Genomic DNA, 23,022 nt, shown 5'->3' on the forward strand with positions numbered 1-23,022 from the left:
GGAGTATATATATGGGGTATATATATGGAGTATATATATGGAGTATATATATGGAGTTTATATATATGGAGTATATATATATGGAGTGTATATATATGGAGTGTATATATGGAGTATATATATATGGAGTATATATATGGAGTGTATATATGGAGTTTATATATGGAGTTTATATATGGAGTTTATATATGGAGTATATATATGGAGTTTATATATGGAGTGTGTATATATGGAGTTTATATATGGAGTATATATATGGAGTTTATATATGGAGTTTATATATGGAGTATATATATGGAGTTTATATATGGAGTATATATATGGAGTTTATATATATGGAGTTTATATATATGGAGTTTATATATATGGAGTTTATATATATGGAGTATATATATGGAGTATATATATATGGAGTTTATATGGAGTATATATATGGAGTTTATATATGGAGTTTATATATGGAGTTTATATATGGAGTTTATATATGGAGTATATATTTGGAGTATATTTATGAAGTTTATATATGAAGTTTTTATACGGAGTATAGGGAGTATATATATGGAGTTTATATATATGGACTATATATATGGAGTTTATATATGGAGTTTATATATATGGACTATATATATGGAGTTTATATATGGAGTATATATATGGAGTTTATATATGGAGTTTATATATGGAGTATATATATGGAGTTTATATATGGAGTATATATATGGGGTATATATATGGGGTATATATATGGAGTATATATATGGAGTATATATATGGGGTATATATATGGAGTATATATATATGGAGTGTATATATATGGAGTATATATATATGGAGTATATATATGGAGTGTATATATGGAGTTTATATATGGAGTTTATATATGGAGTTTATATATGGAGTATATATATGGAGTGTATATATGGAGTTTATATATGGAGTGTGTATATATGGAGTTTATATATGGAGTTTATATATGGAGTTTATATATGGAGTATATATATGGAGTTTATATATGGAGTTTATATATATGGAGTTTATATATGGAGTATATATATGGAGTATATATATATGGAGTTTATATATATGGAGTTTATATATATGGAGTATATATATGGAGTATATATATATGGAGTTTATATGGAGTATATATATGGAGTTTATATATGGAGTTTATATATGGAGTTTATATATGGAGTTTATATATGGCGTATATATTTGGAGTATATTTATGAAGTTAATATATGAAGTTTTTATACGGAGTATAGGGAGTATATATATGGAGTTTATATATATGGACTATATATATGGACTATATATATGGAGTTTACATTTGGAGTTTATAAACTCAGCATGAAAAGAAACGTCCTCTCACTGTCAACTGCGTTTATTTTCAGCAAACTTAACATGTGTAAATATTTGTATGAACATTAAGATTCAACAACTGAGACAAAAACTGAACAAGTTCCACAGACATGTGACTAACAGAAATGGAATAATGTGTCCCTGAACAAAGGGGGGTCAAAATCAAAAGTAACAGTCAGTATCTGGTGTGGCCACCAGCTGCATTAAGTACTGCAGTGCATTTCCTCCTCATGGACTGCACCAGATTTGCCAGTTCTTGCTGTGAGATCTTACCCCACTCTTCCACCAAGGCACCTGCAAGTTTCCAGACATTTCTGGGGGGAATGGCCCTAGCCCTCACCCTCCGATCCAACAGGTCCCAGACATGCTCAATGGGATTGAGATCCAGGCTCTTTGCTGGCCATGGCAGAACCCTGACATTCCTGTCTTGCAGGAAATCACACACAGAACGAGCAGTATGGCATTGTCATGCTGGAGGGTCATGTAAGGATGAGCCTGCAGGAAGGGTACCACATGAGGGAGGAGGATGTCTTCCCTGTAACGCACAGCGTTGAGATTGCCTGCAATGACAACAAGCTCAGTCCGATGATGCTGTGACACACCACCCCAGACCATGACGGACCCTCCACCTCCAAATCGATCCCGCTCCAGAGTACAGGCCTCGGTGTAACGCTCATTCCTTCGACGATAAACGCGAATCCAACCATCACCCCTGGTGAGACAAAATCGTGACTCGTCAGTGAAGAGCACTTTTTGCCAGTCCAGCGACGGTGGGTTTGTGCCCATAGGCGACGTTGTTGCCGGTGATCTCTGGTGAGGACCTGCCTTACAACAGGCCTACAAGCCCTCAGTCCAGCCTCTCTCAGCCTATTGCAGACAGTCTGAGCACTGATGGAGGGATTGTGCGTTCCTGGTGAAACTTGGGCAGTTGTTGTTGCCATCCTGTACCTGTCCCACAGGTGTGATGTTCGGATGTACCGATCCTGTGCAGGTGTTGTTACACTTGGTCTGCCACTGCGAGGACGATCAGCTGTCCATCCTGTCTCCCTGTAGTGCTGTCTTACGCTTCGAGCACACCGACTGCGTCATTGCATCACTGCTGCATAACATTTTGCGCAGCTAGGCAACTCTACTGATGCAGGTATCTGTTGCAGATGGTCGCATGCGGTTGGACACATGGAGGAATCATTTTCGCAGTATCCTCAAAACTGTGTATTTTTGACACAACTGCTGACAGCTACAGGGACATAAACACAAAACAATGCTGCTTGGAGACAAGTGTCCACGATAATAGGATTGCCAGGTCAGTTTAGTAGTGAGCTTGTGCTAGATGTGGCTAGTTAACGTTAGCTAGCTAGCTAACCTAGCCAATGAGGTGTGTGTGTGTGTGTGAAATAAATAGTCATATAAATTATGCTAGTTCCTACCCCTGATAACTTTACCAAATAATCATGTTTGAAAGAGTGTGAATGTCAGATAAATAGTAATAGAAATGGTAGATACTACTGTACCCCTAATAATTTGGTCAGATAACCGTGTGTGTGTGTGTCTGTGTGTACAGTAGGTGACATGTTCATGATAAGCTATCTAATAACTATAGTTATGCTAGGTAATGGTTTGGCTTATCATGTTCATGTCTATGTAGAAGAAGACTAGGAGGAAGTGGAGAGGACTCAGGGACGGGTATCAGAGAGAGAGAAGAAGAGTTCTGGGTCAGCAGCCATGGCGCGTCTGCCACATTCTTTCTTTTCTGGATCCATTTATTGTGCCAATCGAGTGGCAATTTTACAGCCAGACCCTCTACTACGTCATCCACAAGTGTTGTCGCCACCGGTGAGTCAAGACCCTCAATGTCATCTACAAGTGCGACCATCGCCTCCACCGGTGCAGCCAGACCCTCAACAACCTCTACGTCATCCACCAGTATGACCTCCACCGGTGCAGCCAGACCCTCTACAACGTCTACGTCATCCACCAGTATGACCACCACCGGTGAAGCCATGGAAGACGATGAAATGGAGGAAGCACCTCTGCATCTAGGACCACCTGAGATTATTATGAACCCTCACACAAGTGACCTCTGAGGACCTCGTTGAACAGGATGTGGCCGTGGAGACGAACAAGGAGACAAACGAGAAGAGAAACACAGAGAGAGAAACGAAGAGGAACGTCGTCACACCAGGCGTCATCGGAGGTACCAGCCCTCTAGAGCCACTCGACTCATTTCAGCAGAGGCTCCTCCAAGCCGTTGAGAGGGATGCAGCCCAACCTGATGCTCACAGGAAGGAGGATGAAGAGACCCTCTTTGCCATGAGCCTGGTGCCACAACCCTGAAGAGGCTGCCTCAGCAAAGAAAAGCAGCAGTCAAGGTTAAAATGTATCTCAGTCACATCCTGGCCAGTAACAGGGTCATTTGTAATTGTAGTATGGTCAGGGTGTGGCAGGGGGGTGTTTGTTTTGTGTGTTTTGGGGTTTTTGGTTCTAGGGGATTTTGGTTCTAGTTTTCTATTTCTATGTTTCTTTTTCTATGTGTGGCCAAGTATAGCTTCCAATCAGAGGCAGGTGTCTTTCGTTGTCTCTGATTGGAAGCCATACGTAGGCAGCCTGTTTTTCCCTGTGTTTTTGTGGGTGGTTGATTTCTGCATAGTCTGTGTACCTTGCAGAACTGTTGTTTGTCGGTTCATTGTTTTCGTTTAAGTGTTCACTTTATTAAGTAATTAAAGAAGATGAGCACTATACCCGCTGTGTTTTGGTCCCCCTTTCATCGACACATGTGACAATCAGCTGCTTTTCAAAGCTGAGTTCAATGGTAAAAAAAAAATGTTTTTCTCCACATCACAGGTAGTGTCATAAGTGTTGCGACAGTGAAGTAAAGTAGGTCATTTTTACAGTATAGTCATGTAGGCTAATTGGTATTTCAGATCAAAGTATTAATATGAGGCAAATGTACAGCTGTTGTTTCTAGGTTAGAAAATGTCCCCAAACAACAGTTTGCTGTTTAAATATTTGCCTGTCATATTCATCTTTTGATCTGAAATACAAATTCCATGAGTAAACAGCAAGTAATACCAACTTTACCGCACTGTTCCTATATTTATGCCTCTAACTACACTATACAAGCAGTATTTAGTTAACATAAATCTCACCTTCTATGGTGTTCTATTATGTTAAGCTTGTATGTGTTGTTTTTCTCTTCCCTTCCAGAGATGGAGTCCATTTAGCCGACCAGCTCACAGGAAGGACAGGAAGAGGAGAGGAGTCGTCTGGTTGTTGTTTTAGACCTCCCTCGTTGTACCTTTCTTTTCACACACGTCCGTTCCGTTTAAATTCAGTCAATTCATAAAGTCATTTGTTTATAAAGTCTTAGAATAACATTCATTATTAGTGTTATATAGATTTCTGAATTGACAGAATTGAAACTCAATACACCGGAGAATTCACAGATGCTCTTATTGGTCTCTTACGAGACCAAAGGTCAATATATTTATTTCATTTAAAACCACTTGAAAACCAGGGTGTTGAAACTGTTTGTGAAGTTAAGTTCCATCGACTAATCCAAGACGTCCAGGGGCCTTTTGTTTGTTTAGCTGTGTTATGGTTACATATTATTTATTTTTTTCTCACACACACACACACACACACACACACACACACACACACACACACACACACACACACACACACACACACACACACACACACACCTCTCCTCCACTCCTCTCTGTACCTCATATCTCCAGTGCCCTGCCCTCTCTTTATAACCATGTCTAAAGTTCCCCTACTACGTCTAGGCTTTATGAGTAGAGTCCCTTTATCTGTCTGCAGTTGTGCCAAAAAATACATGCTCTTGTTGTTCTCTTACAGATTACAGTCTACACGTTCATTTTTAAAAAATATTTACAAGCACACACACCTCTTTCAATAGTAAAAAAATATATATATTTTTACAACACACATACCTGTCATGTTCTTTCCTGTACTTGAATACTTATTAAATTATAATGTTTTCATAGTCAGTTGTTTATTAATATCTCATTTAGACTTAATCTGCTCATTTCTTCCCTACACCTTTGCAGATCTAAGACAAGATGAAAGTAAAAAACACATTCTCTTCCTAATTTGTATTTCTTTCCCCCCCACCTGTATTTTGTCAGGCCAGTGAACATGATGGTAAACTGTACTATTTGTATGGACCCTAGGTTACCCTTTCCCTTAGTTATCATACTAACTGTATGTCGTATAACCTTAATTAGTGCTCCTGCTCACCTGATGTACCATGCCAGGTGTGCATAATACTGATGTTAATGAGAGAGGGAAGGGTTAAGGTGTGGTCTTTACACCTGGTGTACCATGCCAGGTGTGTATAATACTGACGTTAATGAGAGAGGGAAGGGTTAAGGTGTGGTCTTTACACCTGGTGTACCATGCCAGGTGTGTATAATACTGATGTTAATGAGAGAGGGAAGGGTTAAGGTGTGGTCTTTACACCTGGTGTACCATGCCAGGTGTGTATAATACTGACGTTAATGAGAGAGGGAAGGGTTAAGGTGTGGTCTTTACACCTGGTGTACCATGCCAGGTGTGTATAATACTGACGTTAATGAGAGAGGTAAAGGGTTAAGGTGTGGTCCTGCTCACCTGATGTACCATGCCAGGTGTGTATAATACTGACGTTAATGAGAGAGGGAAGGGTTAAGGTGTGGTCCTGCTCACCTGATGTACCATGCCAGGTGTGTATAATACTGACGTTAATGAGAGAGGGAAGGGGTTAACAATGCCTTGAAACAGTACAATTCAGTCTATGACTATATCATTAAACTGTAGCCCAGGCCAACTCTACTCTTAGAAAGAGTGGTACTGTCTACTTAAAAGAGTTCTCCGGCTGTCCCCATAGAACCCTTTTTGGTTCCTGGTAGAACCCTTTTGGTTCCAAGTAGAACCCTATTGGTTCCAGGTAGAACCCTTTTGGTCCCAAGTAGAACCCTTTTTGGTTCCAAGTAGAACCCTTTTTGGTTCCAAGTAGAACCCTATTGGGTTCCATGTATAACATTTTCCCCAAAGGGTTCTACCTGGAACCAAAAATGGTTCTCCTATGGGGAAAGCAGAAGGACACTTTGGGAACCTTTTTCTCTAAGAGTGTATGTGAGTCCAATAAGAATGTAATGAATGATTTTTGATGTACCGATATCCATGGCACATGGTTTATGAACTGATATGCAAAATCACGCAGGATTCAAAACAAAAGAGATGTTCAATTTAAAATTATTATACAAAATTCTTGCAACCAACAGTATGTTATGTACACTGAACAATAATATCAACGCACCATGTAAAGTGTTCATTTCTCCTTTTGTCACGACTTCCACCGAAGTCGGTCCCTCTCCTTGTTCGGGCGGCGTTCGGCGTCACCGGTCTTCTATCCATCGTCGATACACTTTTCATTTTCCATTTGTTTTGTCTTGTTTTCCTACAACACCTGGTTTTAATTTCCCTCATTAATTGTTGTGTATTTCAACCCTCTGTTCCCCCCCATGTCTTTGTGTGGTATTGTTTTTTGTAAGTGCTTGTGCACATGTTTACTGGTGCGCGACGGGTTTTGTACCCATGTTTTGTTATTCTTTATGCCGTTGGTTTTGATATTAAACTGCTCCGGCTATTTACCTAGTTCTGCTCTCCTGCGTCTGACTTCTCTGCCACCAGTTACACACCCCTTTACACCTTTGCCAAGATAATCCATCTACCTGCCAGGTGTGGCATATCAAGAAGCTGATTTATACACCATGATCATTACACAGGTGCACCTTGTGCTGGGGACAATAAAAGGCCACTTTAAAAATGTGCAGTTTTGTCACACAACACAGTTGAAAAATATATGGCATATAGAAATCAAAACTGGATGGTCTTCAGAGATAGATGGGAGGGGTTGAAGGATGGGACAAAAACAAAACGATAACTATTGTAAAATATACTGTGTCTGTAACATGTATATAGTCTGTATAAACTGGAAGTAGAAGCCTAAGAGTTGTTGTCCATTAGTTTACTCCAATCAGTGGAGGGGTGGTCTGGTTTGGGGAAAATATATTTAATACAAAATAAAAATTATAATATCTATATATATATATATATTTATAATATAAATATGTGGGGGAAATGATGCAGACAATAACATTGATAGAAGCCACAATCTACCCCCTGAAGAAAAATAAGCAAAAAAATAAGCTAAAAAAACAAACATTACATAGTCGGTAGGGTAGTCGGTTTTCTACTTCTGCAAAACATTTGTGGTTGTAATATTTATATCCTGGTCCTTGGTCAAGTGGGAGTTGAAGTCCCTGTAAAAGAATACTGATATTGTTTGTTTCCACCGATTGTATGGTTTTCAATGAGCATCATCCAGTCCTTACCATAGTCCTCCCTAGGAACCAAGAAGTCGTCCAACTGAAAGAGAACGAACAACAACAGGAAAACCACAACAATCAACTCTACAGTGACACTCCAAAGGATCCAAGGATTTGATGCTGCCAAAAGTAACACAGCCACTCTGAAACAACCTTCACACAACCCTGGAACAATGTTACCTTCACCCAACCCTTTGAAGGGGGTTCGAGGCCTTCTGAAGCAGCCCCACTAAACCCTTTGAAGGGGGTTCGAGGCCTTCTGAAGCAGCCCCACCCCAACCCTTTGAAGGGGGTTCGAGGCCTTCTGAAGCAGCCCCACCCCAACCCTTTGAAGGGGGTTCGAGGCCTTCTGAAGCAGCCCCACCCCAACCCTTTGAAGGGGGTTCGAGGCCTTCTGAAGCAGCCCCACCCCAACCCTCTGAAGCAGCCCCACCCCAACCCTCTGAAGGGGGTTCGAGGCCTTCTGAAGCAGCCCCACCCCAACCCTTTGAAGGGGGTTCGAGGCCTTCTGAAGCAGCCCCACCCAGGATATAACTGTGCTGTCTGCTACACTGGGGGCTTTGTGTTTACACCCAACTCTGGACACCCAAGGAGTTCAAGGGCTGATTATAACGTCTCAGCCCTTTTTACATCCCCTACGCTGCTATCAGAGGTCGTGTGTGTGTGTGTGTGTGTGTGTGCGTGTCTGTGTGTGTGTGTGTGCGTGTGTGTGTGTGTGTGTGCGTGTCTGTGTGTGTGTGTGTGTGTGTCTGTGTGTGCGTGCGTGCGTGTGCGTGCGTGCGTGTGCGTGTGTGTGTGTGTGTGTGTGTGTGTGTGTGTGTGTGTGTGTGTGTGTGTGTAACGCTGACTGTAGGGGGAATGTGGGTTTATTAAACAGGAAAACACTGCTGTGGCTGCAGAACAGAATCTATGAACGAGGGTATGAACGAGATTATTGTATTGTTAACAACAGAGGTTAGAATCAGCAAATCAGAGCTGGTTTATTTGACTAGAATCGTTACACAGGACTAGAGGACTACAATGGTCATTCTCCGAACAGGAAGAGGAGACTCAAGGCTCTCTTCAATCCGGATCGCTGAATGTGTGTTACAGATTTGCGAAGGTAGAAACATGCGAAGGTAATTTCAGATTGAACCGACATATGCAGAGTTCAACGTTAACGAAATCCCCAGGAGTGATGTAATTAGGAGTCATGGCAACCATAACCCTTCCATCCCCCTTGGCTACAGACTGACTCAGCTGTAGAATTAGGCCAACTTCACCGTGTTGTGTAACCTATCGTTGTCTCCCGGGGGGGTTAATTCTGTAGCCTCCTGGCCAGAGCCATTTTGATTCCAAGCCTTGGATACTGTGCTGTCAGCTTCTGGCTTAATTCCATGATCTTTATTAAAGTGACCTGGGGTTAGGACAGACTGTATAGACTACTGACGGACCGGCGGCTACCTGGATCTCAGACTGCGTGGGAAAGGAAGGATTGTTAAACCGTTTATAACAGCATGGTAATCTGAACACACACATACGCACGCACGCACGCACACACACACACACACACACACACACACACACACACACACACACACACACACACACACACACACACACACACACACACACACACACACACACACACACACAACCAGAAGTGAAACTCAACACACTTCATTCAGATACTAAATGGACACATCAACATTTCAGTGAAACAAGCATTTATTTCTTAGCTAATGGTGAGAAACCCCCCTCCAAAAAAATGTACAAGTCATTCTAAAATGTTTTCCTTTGACCATCCTCTTGGGACAAGGGCTAACCAAATGAAGGAACAAACCAACTGAACCAAACTCAAAACAAAGGAAAGGGAACCAAAGGTCAGCAGACCAGAGAGGGAGTCTGTCTGATCCAGACCCCTTGTTGGTGTGACCTGTGTGATTACATGGATGAGTCCTATTGTATTCCTGTGAGACATGTTGACTCCAGTGGATGACAATGTGGTCCCGTGTGGCTCAGTTGGTAGAGCATGGTGTTTTGCAACGCCAGGGTTGTGGGTTCGATTCCCACGGGAGACCAGTACGGAGAAAAAAATGTATGAAATGTATGCATTCACTACTGTAAGTCACTCTGGATAAGAGTGTCTGCTAAATGACTAAAATGTAAATGTGACTATGGAGGGTTTAAAGTGACACAAGTGATTAAATGACACAGAAAATAATAGCTCCCAAATCAGACACTACTCTGTCATTAAAATATTTACATTTACGTCATTTAGCAGACGCTCTTATCCAGAGCGACTTACAGTAGTAAATGCATACATTTCATACAATTTCATACATTTTATTTTTTTTTGTGCTGGCCCCCCGTGGGAATCGAACCCACAACCCTGGTGTTGCAAACACCATGCTCTACCAACTGAGCTACAGGGAAGGCTGTATGACAGTAATCTACAAGATGAACTCTCTGTTGAAAACTGTACTTTTGTTTTTCATAATATCCAACTTTAGGTTGATCGGACCTTTTCTTCCTCTGGAGGCCCTGCTTTCTGCACGCTGTGATCTTCTCACATCTGAGATATTACCTCACATGCTGGTCACAAGCAGGAGCTACGATTCTGAAAACCAATTGAATTCACTCTACAAACAAACACTGAATATTTATGATAATAAACCAAACAGTTACCACCATTGTCATTTACAAACATAATTTATTTAGTCTGGATAACTTAAAGCAGTATGTAGATGCAAGCCTTGTCTTTAAGATCCATGCATGGTGTTGCCCCTCCACCCCTAAACCGGCATATCATGCTCAAGGAAAGCACATCCAGGATAACAAGGGCAGTAACTAGAGGGGATTGCGTTGTCCCTTTTCGACACAGTAAAATCGTCCAAAAGGGCCTTCTCTATTAGAGCTACAATATACTGGAAATGCAACGGACTTGAGAAGCTGCACTGATTACCGTACTTTTAAATGTAAATTGAAAACACGGCTAAAATCTATCCAAACCTGTACACACGAGTTATCTATGGTTCCTCATATGTCAGACGACAGTTGATGATGGTCTTGTTGTTGTCGTTAGAATGATATATGATATATTATTGGATGTAATGTATTGGTATTTTGTATTGTTTTAGTGAGTATGTGTACAGCGGCTGTGTAAATTGTCCTTACCTGTCCTGGTGCTAATTAGCTTTTGGCATGGATGTTGCATTATCGTAATATTGATGTTGATTAAAGGTGAAACCAATAAATAAACCAATAAATAAATAAAACAAACAATATACTGTTTGATATAATGACAGGCTAACTGCAAATACCTAGGTGTCTGGTTAGACTGTAAACTCTCCTTCCAGACTCACATCAAACATCTCCAATCCAAAATTAAATCTAGAATCGGCTTCCTATTTCACAACAAAGCATCCTTCACTCATGCTGCCAAATATACCCTCGTAAAACTGACTATCCTACCGATCCTCGACTTCGGCGATGTCATTTACAAAATAGCCTCCAATACTCTACTCAGCAAATTGGATGCAGTCTATCACAGTGCCATCCGTTTTGTCACCAAAGCCTCATATACTACCAACCACTGCGACCTGTATGCTCTCGTTGGCTGGTCCTCGCTACATGTTCGTCGCCAAACCCACTGGCTCCAGGTCATCTATAAGTCTTTGCTAGGCAAATCCCCACCTTATCTCAGCTCACTGGTCACCATAACAACACCCACCCGTAGCACGCGCTCCAGCAGGTACATCTCTCTGGTCACTCCCAAAGCCAATTCCTCCTTCGGCCGCCTTTCCTTCCAGTTCTCTGCTGCCAATGACTAGAACAAACTGCAAAAATCACTGAAGCTGGAAACTCATATCTACCTCACTAACTTTAAGCATCAGCTGTCAGAGCAGCTCACAGATCATTGCACCTGTACATAGCCCATCTGTAAACAGCCCATCCAACTACCTCATCCCCATACTGTTATTTTGTTGTTGTTTTGCTCCTTTACATCCCAGTATCTCTACTTGCACATTCATCTTCTGCACATCTATCACTCCAGTGTTTAATTGCTAAATTGGAATTACTTCTCCATTATGGTCTATTTATTGCCTTACCTCCCTAATCTTACCTCATTTGCATACACTGTACATAGATTTTTCTACTGTGTTATTGACTGTACGTTTGTTTATTCCATGTGTAACTCTGTGTTGTTGTTTGTGTCGCACTGCTTTGCTTTATCTTGGCCAGGTGGCAGTTGTAAATGAGAACTTGTTCTCAACTGGCCTACCTGGTTAAATAAAAGTGAAATAGATATATCTATTTTTTTTAATAAATAAAAATGCTGTTGCTCACTGGACTATCAAGTCTGTATGGTCCCTGAGGAGGATGGTCCTCCCCTTCCTTCACTGATACAGACCCAGTTGTCCTTATTCAGTCCTGCTCCATCCTTGTGGTGCCAAAAACATGATTTACCCACAAGCACTTGGGTGGTTGCGTGTCTATGTGTGCGTGTGTGTGTGTGCACGGTTCTGTGAGTGTGTTCAGCCTCATAACTCAATGAAACAAGGAGGAGGAGGATGAATACTGCGAAGTGTTGATGTTGTGAAGAGTCCATCTCTTAGGAATATTTGCTTCTACACCTGCATTGCTTGCTGTTTTGGGTTTTTTTTAGGCTGGGTTTCTGTACAGCACTTTGAGATATCAGCTAAATGTAAGAAGGGCTATAGAAATACATTTGATTTGATTTGATCTGGAGGCTCACTCCCCTCAGTGAGCTTGTCCAGGCGTGTGGTCAAGAAGGGCTATATAAATACATTTGATTTTGATATTTCTCAGGAAAAGTGTTAGTGTTAAGTATTCTCAGTTTTTTCGCCCTAGCAACCACCCCACCCTTTCCCCTTATCATATCTCAACTGTTATCAGATTTGGGCCAAGCTGTTGCATCGTCATTGCCAAGTCTCAGTGGGTACAAAAGGCCAGGGCTTCAACAAATACACAGAGTCAGTACTATGACAGAATCAGTACCGCTGGACCATGCTAACGTGACGGGAGTCTGTACGACAGAGCATCTTTAGCCAACTGTTTACCCCCAAGTGACTAACAATCTAACTGTCCCTAACTGCTCTTATCCTTCTGCCCTGGATCAGCAATCATGTGGTTATTTCTGGAGGGATTTTCCTTCCACCAAGAGTCCTGCTGCTATCTAACAAAAGCTCTGGCTCCTGCTATCTAACATCCCCTTTAGAAAGGATGTGGGCACTACAGGGTCGTGTTCAATCAGTACGGAAGGAAACAAGAAGGAAAACTGACTGAAACAAGGAGGTTTTTTAAAAATGTTTTGTTACGGTGTGCCCTAATGAACGTGACCCAGGTTAAACTTTCTCCCATAACCCTTATACAGTGCCTTCGGAAAGTATTCAGACCCCTTGACTTTTTCCTTTTTTTTTACATTACAGCCTTATTCTACAATGTATTAAATCGTTTTTTTACTCTGCACACAAAACCCCTTAATGACAAAGCAAAAACCGTCTTTTAGAAATGTTTGCAAAATAAAAAAACTGAAATATCACATTTACATAAGTATTCAGACACCTTACTCAGTACTTTGTTGAAGCACCTTTGGCTGCGATTACAGCCTCGAGTCTTCTTGGGTATGACGCTACAAGCTTGGCACACCTGTATTTGGGGAGTTTCTCCCATTCTTCTCCGCAAATCCTCTCAAGATCTGTCAGGTTGGATAGGGAGCGTTGCTGCACAGCTATTTTCAGGTCTCTCCATCAGGTTCAAGTCCAGGCTGTGGCTGGGCAACTCAATGACATTCAGAGACTTGTCCCGAAACCACTCCTGTGTTGTCTTGGCTGTTTGCTTAGGGTCGTTGTCCTGTTGGAAGGTGAACCTTCACCCCAGTCTGAAGTCCTGAGCGCTCTGGAGCAGGTTTTCATCTAGGATCTCTCTGTACTTTGCTCCGTTCATCTTTCCCTCAATCCTGACTAGTCTCCCAGTCCCTGCCGCTGAAAAACATTCCCACAGCATGATGCTGCCACCTCCATGCTTCACCGTAGGGATGGTGCCAGGTTTCCTGCAGACGTGATTGTTTCAAGTTCAATATTGTTTCTCATGATCTGAATGTCCTTTAGGTGCCTTTTGGCAAACTCCAAGCGGGCTGTCATGTGTCTTTTACTGAGGAGTGGCTTCTGTCTGGCCTCTCTACCATAAAGTCCTGATTGGTGGAGTGCTGGAGAGATGGTTGTCCTTCTGGAAGGTTCTACCATCTCCACAGAGGAGCTGTGAAGCTCTGTCAGAGTGACCATGGGGTTCTTGGTCACCTCCCTGACCAAGGCCCTTCTCCCCCGATTGCTCAGGTTGGTTGGGCGGTCAGCTCTAGGAAGAGTCTTGGTGGTTCCAAACTTCTTCCATTTAAGAACGATGGAGGCCACTGTGTTCTTGGGGACCTTCAATGCTGCAGACATTTTTTGGTACCATTCCCCAGATCTTGCTTGGTTTATGCTCTGACATGCACTGTCAACTGTGGGACCTTATATAGACAGGTGTGTGCCTTTCCAAATCATGTCCAATCAATTGAATTTACCATAGGTGGACTCCAATCAAGTTGTAGAAACATCTCAAGGATGATCAATGGAAACAGGATGCACCTGAGCTCAATTTAAAGTCTCATAGCAAAGACTGTGAATACTTATGTAAATAAGGTGTTTCTGATTTTTAATACATTAGCAAAACATTTTTAGAAACCTGTTTTTGCCTTGACATTGTGGGGTATTGTGATGTCATTATGGGGTATTGTGATGTCATTATGGGGTATTGTGATGTCATTATGGGGTATTGTGTGTAGATTGATGAGGATTTTTATTTTTATTTAATACATTTTAGAATAAGGCTGTAACATAACAAAGTGTGGAAAAAGGTCAAAGGGTCTGAATACTTTCTGAATGCACTGTAGATACGTTACAGAGTGCAGATGTAAAAGGGTCATATCATGATGAAGTCCACGTGGACGTGATTTATTGCAGAAGTTGCACGACAACGTGCAAAGCTGCAAAGGTCACGAACCATCCCGCCTGCATTACCATAACCGCTCCGTTGTTCTCAGAGTCCTGTACGTTAGCACCGGCGGGTCTCACCGGTCTGGCAGGCCTGCTGATTACGCTTGGGTTGTGGTTACTCAGCAGCTGTGTAGCTCGGACCACCCTCACTACTCTGGTATAGTCTCTCTCCTTGGAGACACACTGGTAGTGCCCATAGTGCTCTGTCTGCATGGAGGGGATGAGATGGAGACAGCTGGCCTGTAGCCTCAGACAGGGGAGTGTCTTGCCCAGGTGTTCCCAGCTGTAGTGGGCGTGGTAGGAGTCTACGGGACAGGACAGGTAGAAGGGGACGTCCAGGGGCACAGAGTGGACCGATGCACCGAGGGCGTTCAGGGACGAGGAGGAAAGCCCGAAGGGCTGGGTGTTACGTCTGGTCCGGTTGCTTGTGGGCTTCTTTGGTTCTGGAGAAAGAGTTGGAGAAATGTATTTAACAAGGTAGGGGAATGAAAATCTAGCCTATTCATTCAATACATTCCAAATCAACTAACAGTGGTCCAGGCATCAGATTGACTCAATTGATTGATTGATTGATTGATTATATTATTATCAGTGTGTGAGATGTCGATGTACAGTATACCTTCTGGTATTTTAACTTCTGCTGTTTTAAGGCATACATTAGTTTGTCCTCCATCGATATTTTGAATGCCTCCCCTATGGAAAGAAAAAACAACAACATTTTAATCACAACATTCAGTTCACTAAGACTATCACTAACGCTATATCAGTTTAGATACAGTAGACAGCAATGCTAGGTATATAAAGTAGAACCAAAAGTGGTCCTGCCAGTTACTGTAAAAGGCTCATTGGGGTCTAGGCCGGTTACTGTAAAAGGCTCTTTGGGGTCTAGGCCGGTTACTGTAAAAGGCTCTTTGGGGTCTAGGCCGGTTACTGTAAAAGGCTCTTTGGGGTCTAGGCCGGTTACTGTAAAAGGCTATTTGGGGTCTAGGCCGGTTACTGTAAAAGGCTCTTTGGGGTCTAGGCCGGTTACTGTAAAAGGCTCTTTGGGGTCTAGGCCGGTTACTGTAAAAGGCTCTTTTTTTATTATTATTTTTATTTATTTATGTATTTCTCCTTTATTTAACCAGGTAGACCAGTTGAGAACAAGTTCTCATTTACAACTGCAACCTGGCCAAGATAAAGCAAAGCAGTTCGACACATATAACAACACAGAGTTACACATGGAGTAAAACAAAACATACAGTCAATAATACAGTAGAAAAAAGTCTATATACAGTGTGTGCAAATGAGGTAAGATAAGGGAGGTAAGGCAATAAATAGGCCACAGTGGCAAAGTAATAACAATATAGCAATTAAACACTGGAATGGTAGATGTGCAGAAGATGAATGTGCAAGTAGAGATACTGGGGTGCAAAGGAGCAAGATAAATAAATAAATACAGTATGGGGATGAGGTAGTTGGATGGACTATTTACAGATGGGCTATGTACAGGTGCAGTGATCTGTGAGCTGCTCTGACAGCTGGTGCTTAAAGCTAGTGAGGGAGATATGAGTCTCCAGCTTCAGAGATTTTTGCAGTTCGTTCCAGTCATTGGCAGCAGAGAACTGGAAGGAAAGACGACCAAAGGAGGAATTAGCTTTGGGGATGACCAGTGAGATATACCTGCTGGAGCGCGTGCTACGGGTGGGTGCTGCTATGGTAACCAGTGAGCTGAGATAAGGCGGGGCTTTACCTAGCAGAGACTTGTAGAAGACCTGGAGCCAGTGGGTCTGGCGACGAGTACGAAGCGAGGACCAGCCAACGAGAGCATACAGGTCGCAGTGGTGGGTAGTATATGGGGCTTTGGTGACAAAACAGATGGCACTGTGATAGACTGCATCCAATTTGTGGAGTAGAGTGTTGGAGGCTATTTTGTAAATGACATCACTGAAGACGAGGATCGGTAGGATCGTTTTATGAGGGTATGTTTGGCAGCATGAGCGAAGGATGCTTTGTCATTCATTCTTTGGCCTGGGAATGTAAAAGGCTCTTTGCGGTCTAGGCCGTTTACTGTAAAAGCACTTTGTGAAAAACTGCTGCTGTAAAAAGGGCTTATAAATAACCTTGGTTGAAAGATACAGCTTTATGGGACAGCCATGCTTGGTCATTTGAGGAGGAGCCAAAGAGGAAACATTATACTAACGGGACGTTAGGAGCCAAAGAGGAAACATTAGACTTACGGGACGGTAGGAGCCAAAGAGGAAACATTAGACTTACGGGACGGTGGGTTTGCACCCAGCCTCTGTCCAGGCGCAGTACGGGTCTCTGGCCAGAACACACTCAGCACAGGATCTGTTATAGTCCTGACACCTCTGGAGGTCCAGAATGGAGATCTGCTCCGACAAACTCACCATCAGCTTCCTCTGCACATCGACAGAAAGATGCTAGTTAATACTAAAAACCTCCCGTCACATATATATATATATCACATTTCAACAATATCTATCTTAATAATACCATCAGAATCTAAGCCCTGTCTTTTTTGGGGCTTACTGCTAATTAGCTTAAACAAACACTTTCCACAGAGGGGGTCATATTAGTGTGTAGCCCAAACTGTTTGGATGCCACAGACAGAAGTTGGCAGATCGGCGTTAACGATTTCAGACGAGTCTCCTGACACTTGGGGAGGTCGTAAAGCAAAATGGTGGACACCATCGTGTTCGTGATGTTGTGTTATCTTTCCAGGGGTCATAATCGTGTGTAGGCTCACTACTGTAAGTCGCTCTGGATAAGAGCGTCTGCTAAATGACTAAAATGTCAAATGTAAATGTAGGCTTAAACGTTCGGACGCTACAGACGATATTGTGAGAAGACCCATTTTTTGGGGGGGATGTATCATGGTCTGACAAACAGCGCTCTAGTTCTGTCACTTTTCACCTCCCGAGTGGCGCAGCAGTCTAAGGAACTGCATCTCAGTGCTATAGGCGTCACTACAGACCCTGGTTCGATCCCGGGCCGTATCACAACCGGGCAGTGATCAGGAGTCCCATAGGGCGGCGGACAATTGGCCCAGCGTCGACCGGGTTTGGCCGGGGTAAGCCTTCATTGTAAAATAAGAATTTGTTCTTAACTGACTTGCCTAGTTAGATTAAGGTTAAAAAATAAAAACATTTTAAAAGATGTGGAACTGAGATATTGGTGGATGTCATGGATTGAGATGCATCCAATGCAAAAAATATATATAAAATGACAGATTGTTAAGGGGATATTATTATTATTATGCTAATTTGATTTCCATGCGGACGTGGACATCAACCTGAGGGGGTTAAAATAATTACTGTTTTGTAAAAGCAATAAGGCACTCGAGCCCATGGTATACAGTATATTGTAAAAGCAATAAGGCACTCGAGCCCATGGTATACAGTATATTGTAAAAGCAATAAGGCACTCGAGCCCATGGTATACAGTATATTGTAAAAGCAATAAGGCACTCGAGCCCATGGTATACAGTATATTGTAAAAGCAATAAGGCACTCGAGCCCATGGTATACAGTATATTGTAAAAGCAATAAGGCACTCGAGCCCATGGTATACAGTATATTGTGAATAACAACATGGCTAATGTCGGTTCCCCCTATAGGGAATCAGACTCTTTCGACTTCAGTTGAAAGAACTAAAATCACGCCAGACAAGACCAATGAGAATCCGTGCCTCGCTGGAAGCTCCGCCTTCCACAGGTGATAAGCGTGACACGCTGACCACCCTGCTCGCGTCGCGATATTTCAACCTGTGTGTTGTGATCGCAGTTTGGTGGGGGGGGGGGGACACAATCAATTTGCGCTCGGCCGGTTTTGGTACGTTTGAGGCTCGGATTAATTTATTTAATTGTTGTGCTCTTCGCCTCGGTGTAAACAAGAACACGAGACTGGTTTATAGTGTGCCAACTAAACCGTCCCTTAGTGGTAGAGCTTGCTCACCCCCTGGATGTTGTGTGCTGACGTTTGTATGGTTCTCATAAGTTTCCTAATCACCAACAATTCCTTATTCTTTGAATTTCTTGGCCTAGTTATAGCAATAAGTAAGGTGGCTAACATGCTGACCACACAAATCGCGTCGCGTGCATGAGCATTGCAAAATAAATGTAAAACATACGTTACTCAATTATTGGGAGCGCACCAACGAGCGTCTGCGTTTCCAAATGCTAAAATAGAAGTCAGTTCTATTTGTGACGTTGATCGCGCTGCAAGTCCTGCTTCTCCCATCTCCTCATTGGTTTATAGAAGCAGATACCCACGTGCCATCTCCTCATTGGTTATACCCATGTGGGTGATTGAAAGATGAACTGAGGTCAGTCGGTCGTCGTGGTAACTATGAAAGTTAGATGCCAATCGCCATATAAAGTCCAAAGAAGAAAAAGCCTGGAACGAGGAGAGATGACTAGAAACGATTCGGTTGACAGTTTTATGTGTGGATTAATTGTCGGAGTAGAGGACCTTGTGCATTTCAGATAAAATAACAACTCAACCTTTATATCCCAGGACAATTTAGCTAGCAACTTCAAGCTAGCTAAATTGCCATAAATGTTTAATGCTTTTCGACCTGTCACGAAAATGAATATAATTGGTTCAGAGTTTGTTTTGATATTTCAACTTGCATGTCGTGAGCGCGTTTGGTGTGGGGGGGACAAAATCAATTTGAGCATGATGTCCCACGCGTGCGGCCGGTTTGGGTACGATGGAACGCATCCGAAACCACAAAACCTAAGAAGTCGGGTTCAGGTTCGCAACCGTGCCCCAATGAATTCAAAGATACTCACGTTGGCTGTCTTCTATGACTCAAGCTGCCCTCACTCGAATCAGTTTGTGTGTGGGACTAGAGTATGGCTGGCAGTGTTCCCTTACTAATTCACCCACAGGCTCTCTTGATAATCGTGTAGCATTCTTTAGAGGGCTTGGTATTTCCGATAGTGACTTCCTCTCCCGGGAAACCTGTACCTCGTCTGAGTAGCGGGACGCAGAGATGGCTTCGGTCGTTGGTCGGATGTCTCCCAGCTCCTGTGCACTCCTGTCTCTAGTTACAGGAGACTATTTAAACTGTTTTCATGGACTGTGTCTGAATCCACAGCACCCCATCTATGCCGTCCTTCCGCATCTGTGGTGGAAAGTGGCAGAGCTACAGCGGTTTGTCAGACCAGGAGACATCCCGGAAAACTGTTTTTTCTCCCGAAAACATCTGTAGCATCAGAACGGTTTGGCCTACAAAACTAATATGACCGCTCGATGGAAAGATGAGACTTTCACGTCTCTCTCTGTTTTGCTCTACGACCCCAAAAGTGTCACAGGACTTGTCTGAAGGTAACCGTGTACCGGTTACATTTTTTTATGGAGGTATGGAAGTAGTTTTGTGCCAACGAAAAAAAAGGGATTAAATATGTGTCCAAAAAAGATATATATATCCTGAACTTTCTTGTATTTCCTAGATACTTCAAAACCTTATTCCTTGTGATTCATTTTTTTTACTCTGTTGAGCCATTTATGAATGTGTATTCAATGCGTTTCTATGGGCTACATAGTCCAAATTCAATATTTTATCAAACCCCAAGGCTTACACTTTTAGGGGTTTGCCCCTCTGGTACCACCGGTTTACAAGGAAATGGTTCCAATCATTTTTTTTTTTTTTTTTTTAAATACATAAAGAGAGTCGCACACTATATAAATAAACTCCCAGTAATTTGTTGGGTAAACCACCAACGTTTCGGCATCACTGTGCCTTCTCCAATCATTTTTCCACCATCCGTTTTTCCCATAGGGGATTTTAGAAACAGTTAAAATAATGGCTGTGTTTCGTGTAGGCTTACCCATGATAATTAGCTGCGGCTAATGTGGCTATCATAAAGAACTACAAATACCATGATTATCTGGACCAGACTGCTGAATCGCGGTATAGGTAAGAATCTCTGGATTAACTGTCTTATGTTAGCTAAATTGAGTGAAGAAGAAAAATTGGCTAGATTTCTTTAAATCGACAATTCTAATGAACTGTCTCGTCAAGTTTTAAATTGACACAATACCTGTTAGCAAAGGTTCCAGCGAGAGATGACGTGCAGGAGCATGCTGGGATTTGTAGTTTTGCATGATGTCTACTTTGATGCTCATTAGCATTTTAGAATCTGAGAGTAAATAGAGCCGAATGTTTTGTTAAAAAAGTCACCTTGTCCGAGAGAGATTTACATGGTTATCAAAACGTCACGCCACAGGGTAAACCTACACACAAAAAAAACAGCCCTTATTTTAAAGTGTTTCTAAAATCTCCTTTGAGAAAAATTAATTGGAATAACGATTAGAACCATTTCTCTGTTTGACCGCTAGGTTTTCTGGGATATTATGACACCTCCACAAGGTGGCTCATTACTGGGATTCATTGCTGCTTCCTGCCTGTAGCTCAGTAGTCTGTTTGTGGTGTTTAGTGATACAGGTTATGGGCTCTATAGGTGACTGGTTGTTGGAAGTGGAGTTGAGGGAGCAAACATGACCATGCTATTATCCCACACAGTCCCTGTGGTTCATATGAACTCTGAAATTAGCTGTCTGGTTCACTGTTCGCTGCTCTGGCACCCCTATGGTGGAACAAGCTCCCTCACGACGCCAGGACAGCGGAGTCAATCACCACCTTCCAGAGACTACCTGGGATAGGATAAAGTAATCCTTCTAACCCCCCCCCTTAAAAGATTTAGATGCACTATTGTAAAGTGGTTGTTCCACTGGATATCATAAGGTGAATGCACCAATTTGTAAGTCGCTCTGGATAAGAGCGTCTGCTAAATGACGTACATGTAAATGTAAATATAAACTCTGAAATTAGCTGTCTTTCTCAAGTTCGGCGCTTTTCATTCCTGGGGAATTAGATTCCATTACGACTCTCCCACAGAAAGGGGTCTGTTTATCAGAGCTGTCTTGTCCCCATTCTCAGCTAGGCTAATACGAGGCGCTTTGTAACCTATGACTGGGTCGGTAGTTGTGAAAACGTTTTTTTTTTCTTTTGGGTCTATTTGTTCTGCGTGTGGTCCAGAGATGGGTGATATCAGGGTACGTCACTGTTCGCCGGAGACCTGGTTACCCAGAGTGGGCCGGGCTTTAGGAAAGCCTTGGTACATGGGGTCGGCTTGGGGGGGGGACTATATTTCCCCATAGTATGTTGTGCCGAATTTGACTGACTGAAAAAGGGAACGTAACGTTATGACTATAACTACTGTTTCCTGAAGGAGGGGAACGAGGTACAACATCTGTGTCCGTTCCTGGGCTCGGTGAAGAGCGGTATTAAACTGAAGGAATTCGAAGCCTCACACATCACTTGTGGAAGGTGGGGCTTTCTAGGGCGGCGTGTATTTCATTGGTCAGGCGTGATTACGAGAGTGTGCGACTCCCCATAGTTGAACCTCGTTTCCCTCCTTCAGAGAACAGTAGTTACAGTCATACCGTTAAGTTTACCCGGCTCTCTGTTTCATGTTGAAAATAAGAACAGCTCTTAGTCATGTCTTATTCACAATACAGGCTACCATTTGATTAAGTGCCTTATTGCTTTAATATATACAGAGTGTACAAAACATTAGGAACACCGTGAAAATATTGAGTTGTGTTCCACAGGGATGTTGGCCCATGTTGACTCCAATGCTTCCCACAGTTGTGTCCAGTTGGCTGGATGTCCTTTGGGTGGTGGACCATTCTTGATACACACAGGAAACTGTTGTGCGTGAAAAAAAATCCAGCAGCGTTGCAGTTTTTGGCACACTCAAACCGGTGCCCCTAGCACAAAGGCACTTAAATATTTTGTCTTCCCCACTGATCCTCTGAATGGCACATTTACACAATCCATGTCTCAAGACTTAAAAATCTTTCTTTGACCTGTTTCCACCCCTTCATCTACACTGATTGAAGTGTATTTAACAAGAGACATCAATAAGGAATCATAGCTTTCACCTGAATTCACCTGGTCAGTGTCATGGGGTTCCTAATGTTTTGTACATCTACAGTGTATACAGAAAGTATTCAGACTCCTTCACTTTTTCCACATTTTGTTATGTTATTATTCTAAAATGAATTCGATTACAACATTAAAAAAAAAATCTACATACAATACCCCATAATGACAAAGCGACATTTATGCAAATGTATTGAACATTTAAAACAGAAATACCTTATTTACATAAGTATACAGAGCCTTTGCGATGTGACTCAAAATTGCACTCA

At 42.4% G+C, this 23,022-nt stretch overlaps 1 protein-coding gene and 1 long non-coding RNA gene across 2 annotated transcripts in view; both read right to left on the reverse strand.

Moving 5' to 3' along the window:
- Positions 1-5,497: 5,497 nt before the first annotated feature.
- Positions 5,498-6,121, reverse strand: LOC115191566 (uncharacterized). The gene is made up of 2 exons (XR_003877739.1): positions 6,001-6,121; positions 5,498-5,628 (listed from the first exon to the last, which is right to left on the reverse strand). It is a non-coding gene; the product is annotated as an uncharacterized LOC115191566 (long non-coding RNA).
- Positions 6,122-14,728: 8,607 nt separating this feature from the next.
- The window catches only part of sema7a (semaphorin 7A (JohnMiltonHagen blood group)), a 91,269-nt gene continuing 82,975 nt past the window's right edge, over positions 14,729-23,022 (reverse strand). The window contains exons 12-14 of the mRNA XM_029751974.1: positions 17,054-17,199; positions 15,417-15,490; positions 14,729-15,240 (exon numbers count right to left, since the gene is read on the reverse strand). Of these exons, the coding sequence (XP_029607834.1) occupies positions 14,756-15,240; positions 15,417-15,490; positions 17,054-17,199 (705 nt within the window). The 3' untranslated portion in view covers positions 14,729-14,755. The remainder of the gene's footprint in view (positions 15,241-15,416; positions 15,491-17,053; positions 17,200-23,022) is intronic.

The sequence above is a fragment of the Salmo trutta genome, chromosome 4, assembly GCF_901001165.1.
Source record: "Salmo trutta chromosome 4, fSalTru1.1, whole genome shotgun sequence".
Lineage (NCBI taxonomy): Eukaryota > Metazoa > Chordata > Actinopteri > Salmoniformes > Salmonidae > Salmo > Salmo trutta.